Genomic DNA, 2,287 nt, shown 5'->3' on the forward strand with positions numbered 1-2,287 from the left:
CCATGGGAACAGTTTTGAGCATAAAGAGTTGAGAGTGAGGGAAGGTGAGTCTCTGAGGGGGTGAGGGTAGCTGGGAAAACAGTAAAAGAGAACGGAGACGGTAAAGGACTATGGAGTGTAGTTTGGATGGAAGTGGGTGATGTTCCCTGAAATCTCCAGGAAAGAAGCTTACCATGCCTATCTTCAGGGCGTGGGACAGGAGACTGAAAGATTCGGGTGGTTTTTACCTTTGTGTTCTTTGTGAAAATGTCCTTTTTAAAGAAAATATGTTTTCACTGATTTCAGAGAGAGCGGGAGAGAGAGATAGAAACATCAATGATGAGAGAGGATCATGGATCGGCTGCCTCCTGCACGCCCCACACTGGGGATTGAGCTTGCAACCCGGGCATGTGCCTGACCGGGAATAGAACTGTGACCTCTTGGTTCATAGGTCAATGCTCAACCACTGAGCCACACTGGCCAGGCATAAATATTCTTTCCTAGAAGCGTATACTATTCTTACAACGAGAATTAAGCTAATAGAACGTCATGAAAATACTGAAAGTCCCCCTGACAGCCTAAAAAAGGCTCGGAAAGAAAATAAACTTAAATTTGTATTCAACATAATTTAAATCAACTTTAAAACTATGTTCCATTTTATTTATGTATTTCTTTCCCTTTCTAAATGTATAGCCTACCTCTGTGACATCACGGGCCACAGGTGACCTCACCGCAATCTGTACTCCTGCCTGAGCAGGAACATGCTGCCAGGTTCTCAACCACCGACAGGCAAACTAACGTGGAACTCAGTTCATCCTGTGGTTAAGATCTGACTGAATATAAACTAGAAATAAAATATATGCAATATTTTAAATACTTTCACTCCGCTTACCGTTTATAATGATAAGGGGCAGAAGGCTATGCATACGTAACCACAGATACGCACACAGAAGAAATGTTATGAGCTAAAGACGGCACATTTCCTTGTGCGTGAATGAATTCCCACCTGCTTTATGAAACAAAGAACTCGGGATAGTGCTGCGTCATAAAAGAACTTCTCCTGAGTGAAAGATGACGGCGGAGCCAGGGAGCTGGGGCAGCAGGGGCTTTGGATGAAACTGGAACGTGGACACCGTCTCCTCCAAGGTCAGCGTCACAGTGTGGCCAAGGTCAGGAGCGATGAAGTCATCACCTGACCTCACTGGTTGTTCAAACGGGGCATTAACACTGCAAACCTGTCGGTGCAGGTGGCAATCCGGTCACCGCTGGGTAGCTCATGCCCAGGTAACTGCCCGTGTCCCTGGCTAACGGTGGCTGAGAGGCCCCGAGCGTTTGCAGGGGACCACGTGGAAGGCCCACAGCGCGAATCCCCTCGTGGCCCTGGGGCGAAGGCCCTGCCCCCTCCCAGACCCCCGCCTCTCATTCTAAGTCTGTGAAAGGGCTCACAGGGCATCGGAGCCATCTGTTCCTCAGTGTCACTTGTGTCGGCGATAAAGGGAAAAGGCGTAAAGTGTGACAGCACCACCCTCTCGCTTCTCGTCATGTGGCTGGTTCAGGATGAGCGTGGCCCTGGCCTCCACTACACCATGGCAAGCGAATGGCTCAGTGCCGCTCACGTGAGGTGGCCCATGCAGACGGCGCTCCTAAAACCCAGAGCACCGCGGAGCAGCTCCTTACACGCCCCAGGGGAGAGGCACCAGGCGGCTTGGAGACCTGTCACCCAGGGTCAGAGGAGAGCGCTCACGACAGGGACGTGGTGACCTGCCGCACACCAGGGCGACGAGACCTCGGATCCAAACACTAGGGCTCAGCGCTGGCGGCCTGGCCTTGCTCACAACAAGAGCCTTTATGTTTGACTCAAGGTTAAGTCAGTAACACATCCATTTAATGAAGGGACAGTTCACTCTTCAAAGAAGCCTCCTTGGTAGAGAGGAGGAAACAGTGATTCAACAATGTGTGCAGGAGAGGTGCCCTCGAAGGCGGTGCCTTCTAGATGGAGGGTGGACCCACACAGCGTGTGCCAGAGGGGCCTGGGCATCAGAGGAAGGGGATGGAGCAGAAAGATGGGGCAGGCAGGGGAGGATGGGGTGGGAAGATGGGGCAGGAGGATGGGGCAGGCAGGGGGATGGGGTGGGAAGATGGGGCAGGCAGGGGGATGGGGTGGGAAGATGGGGCAGGCAGGGGGATGGGGTAGGAAGATAGGGCAGGCAGGGGAGGATGGGGCAGGCAGGGGGATGGGGTAGGAAGATGGGGCAGGCAGGGGAGGATGGGGCAGGCAGGGGGATGGGGCAGGTGCAGGGGGGATGGG

At 53.1% G+C, this 2,287-nt stretch overlaps 1 protein-coding gene across 1 annotated transcript in view; it reads right to left on the bottom strand.

The window, feature by feature from the left end:
• Positions 1-1,022: 1,022 nt before the first annotated feature.
• The window catches only part of LOC102417894 (histone-lysine N-methyltransferase SMYD3-like), a 39,102-nt gene continuing 37,837 nt past the window's right edge, over positions 1,023-2,287 (bottom strand). Inside the window, exon 6 of the mRNA XM_014448526.2 lies at positions 1,023-1,214. Coding sequence (XP_014304012.2) covers positions 1,023-1,214 — 192 coding nt within the window. The remainder of the gene's footprint in view (positions 1,215-2,287) is intronic.

This window comes from Myotis lucifugus, unplaced genomic scaffold (genome assembly GCF_000147115.1).
Source record: "Myotis lucifugus unplaced genomic scaffold, Myoluc2.0 scaffold_848, whole genome shotgun sequence".
NCBI lineage: Eukaryota > Metazoa > Chordata > Mammalia > Chiroptera > Vespertilionidae > Myotis > Myotis lucifugus.